This window comes from Echinops telfairi, unplaced genomic scaffold (genome assembly GCF_000313985.2).
Source record: "Echinops telfairi isolate 266 unplaced genomic scaffold, ASM31398v2 ScPeMD7_7469;HRSCAF=8507_1, whole genome shotgun sequence".
Lineage (NCBI taxonomy): Eukaryota > Metazoa > Chordata > Mammalia > Afrosoricida > Tenrecidae > Echinops > Echinops telfairi.
The window spans coordinates 142,939,703-142,941,722 of record NW_022111373.1 but is presented as its reverse complement, the minus strand read 5'-3'; the positions used below and the strand labels follow the sequence as shown (position 1 = coordinate 142,941,722).

At 60.0% G+C, this 2,020-nt stretch overlaps 1 protein-coding gene across 1 annotated transcript in view; it reads left to right on the top strand.

Annotated features, from left to right (window-relative positions):
- The window catches only part of LPCAT1 (lysophosphatidylcholine acyltransferase 1), a 37,707-nt gene that overhangs the window by 4,951 nt on the left and 30,736 nt on the right, over nt 1-2,020 (top strand). Inside the window, exon 2 of the mRNA XM_004698105.2 lies at nt 1,636-1,850. Coding sequence (XP_004698162.2) covers nt 1,636-1,850 — 215 coding nt within the window. The remainder of the gene's footprint in view (nt 1-1,635; nt 1,851-2,020) is intronic.

The window sequence follows — 2,020 nt, the reverse complement described above, 5'->3', positions numbered from 1 at the left end:
TCTCCCCAAAGGAGGAGGCACATCTTGGGGTTCAGCTGCTTTCCTGAGGGCAGTGGAGCCCCGATAGTGGAATCATCACTCACCTTGCCGGAGCCCTGGTGGTGTGGTGGGCTACACCTTGGACTGCTAACTGCAAGGCTGTCAGTTCAAAACCACTGGGTGCTCTGTGGGAGAAAGACGAGACTGGCTGTCCCTGTCAAGATATACAGCCTCCGAGACCCCAAGGTACCCTTCTCGGTCCTGTAGATCGTTGAGTCACAGTCAGCTCCTTGGTGCCGGGTCGGAGGGAGTCATGCAGGAGACCCCATTCGATTCCCAGCTAAGAGACTAGGAAGAATGGTCTGGTGATCTGTCTGCTTCTGAAGTCAGCCAGAGAAATGCCTGTGGATTGCAGTGGGCTGGGCCACAGCTCATCCTGCGGACGGGGCAGGGCCAGGCAGCGTTTCGTTCCCTTGTGCAGGGTCGTCACCATGAGTCAGCTGCCCACGCGGTGGCACGGAGCCCTATTCTCACTGAACACGTGAGCACTTTGCCTTAAATGGCATTCTTGTCCATCTCCTTCGGCAGAGCTTCCTGCACTTGGGGGGCTGACTGGAGAAGGCCCAGGCTAGTTTGTAAAGCCCCAGCTCCACCTGCTGCATCTGTGTAGCCACCCAGCAGCCAATTACCATCTGGTGACACTCTACCTGTGCAGGCGGTGCCTGGAGGGTGCTGTGCCTGGCCGCCCAGGGCCCACTGTGGGGGTTTGCTGTGATTGTTCTCCAGCCACTGAAACCACCAGCCGGCTCACTGCCCAGCCCTCTCATCCCAGAGAGGGTTTCTTACAGTTTGATCTCCTCCCTTGCCGCACAGTGGCAAAATGAGACTGATTCTCGGTGAAGACTGATCCCTCTCTGAGGTTTGTGTGGGCCGAGGGTCTGCCCTGCCACCCTCACAGAGCCCTGTGAACGGGCTCCCACTGGCTGAAGCACTTCCCTACTCACGTGTGTGAAACACGACAACCCAAACTGGCTGTAGTCAGGTCAATGCTGGCTCATAGCAACACCTAGGGGGGTTATGAGACCAGACTGTTGACGGGAGTAGAAAGTCCAGGCTCTCTCACTAGGAGCTACAGGTGGTTTCCAACTGCCCACCCTTCAGATCACTGCCACCCACGCGGCAGGAAGCAGGCGAGAGGGGGGGGTCTGTACTTTGCTTCCCCAGTCTGATGGCATCCAGAAACGGCATGTAACAAGCGTGATGCCTGCTTCCGGGACCCTTGGGTGTCTGTGTGTCTGAGACTTAGGGTGCAGGCAGACCGGCAGGCACCCCAGCTCTGTGGCTCACAGTTCCTGCCTCGGGGCCATCTCTCATTCTCCTCTCAAAGCCCCGGCTCTGTGACTGCAGGCCGTCCAGCAGTGTGGTGGCCACAGTAAATGGGCGAGGCGGGGACACTGCCCGTCCCCCATGAGGCCATTTGGGTGATGACTGCACATATCGGTAAGACTGGACCTCCCCCAAGGACGGTCACCTGTGGGCGCTGCCCAGTGGCTCTGGGATTCACGTGACTCGGCTACGGCAGTGACACCCAGTTGCCGAGGGCCGGGGCCTGGCTGCCCCTGTGCCTGGCTCTCAGGGCGGGGTCTTGTCTTGCAGGGTGGTGGACTTCCTGCTCAAGGCCATCATGCGGACCATGTGGTTTGCCGGCGGTTTCCACCACGTGGCTGTGAAGGGGCGGCAGGCCCCGCCCACGGAGGCGGCCATCCTGACCCTGGCCCCACACTCCTCCTACTTCGATGCCATCCCTGTGACCATGACCATGTCGTCCATCGTGATGAAGGCAGAGAGCAGGGACATCCCGATATGGGGAAGTAAGTGCACCCAGCCCCCGGCCCCACACTGATGCTCACCAGTCCCCACCCCCCAAGCCAAGGTACCTAGCCGGTGTGCATCCACCCACTGAAGAGCTGGCTCGACGTGACCTGCCTGGACGTGGATGCAGGCACTTGTTCCTCGCCAGACTCTCCCCTGCACCCCACAG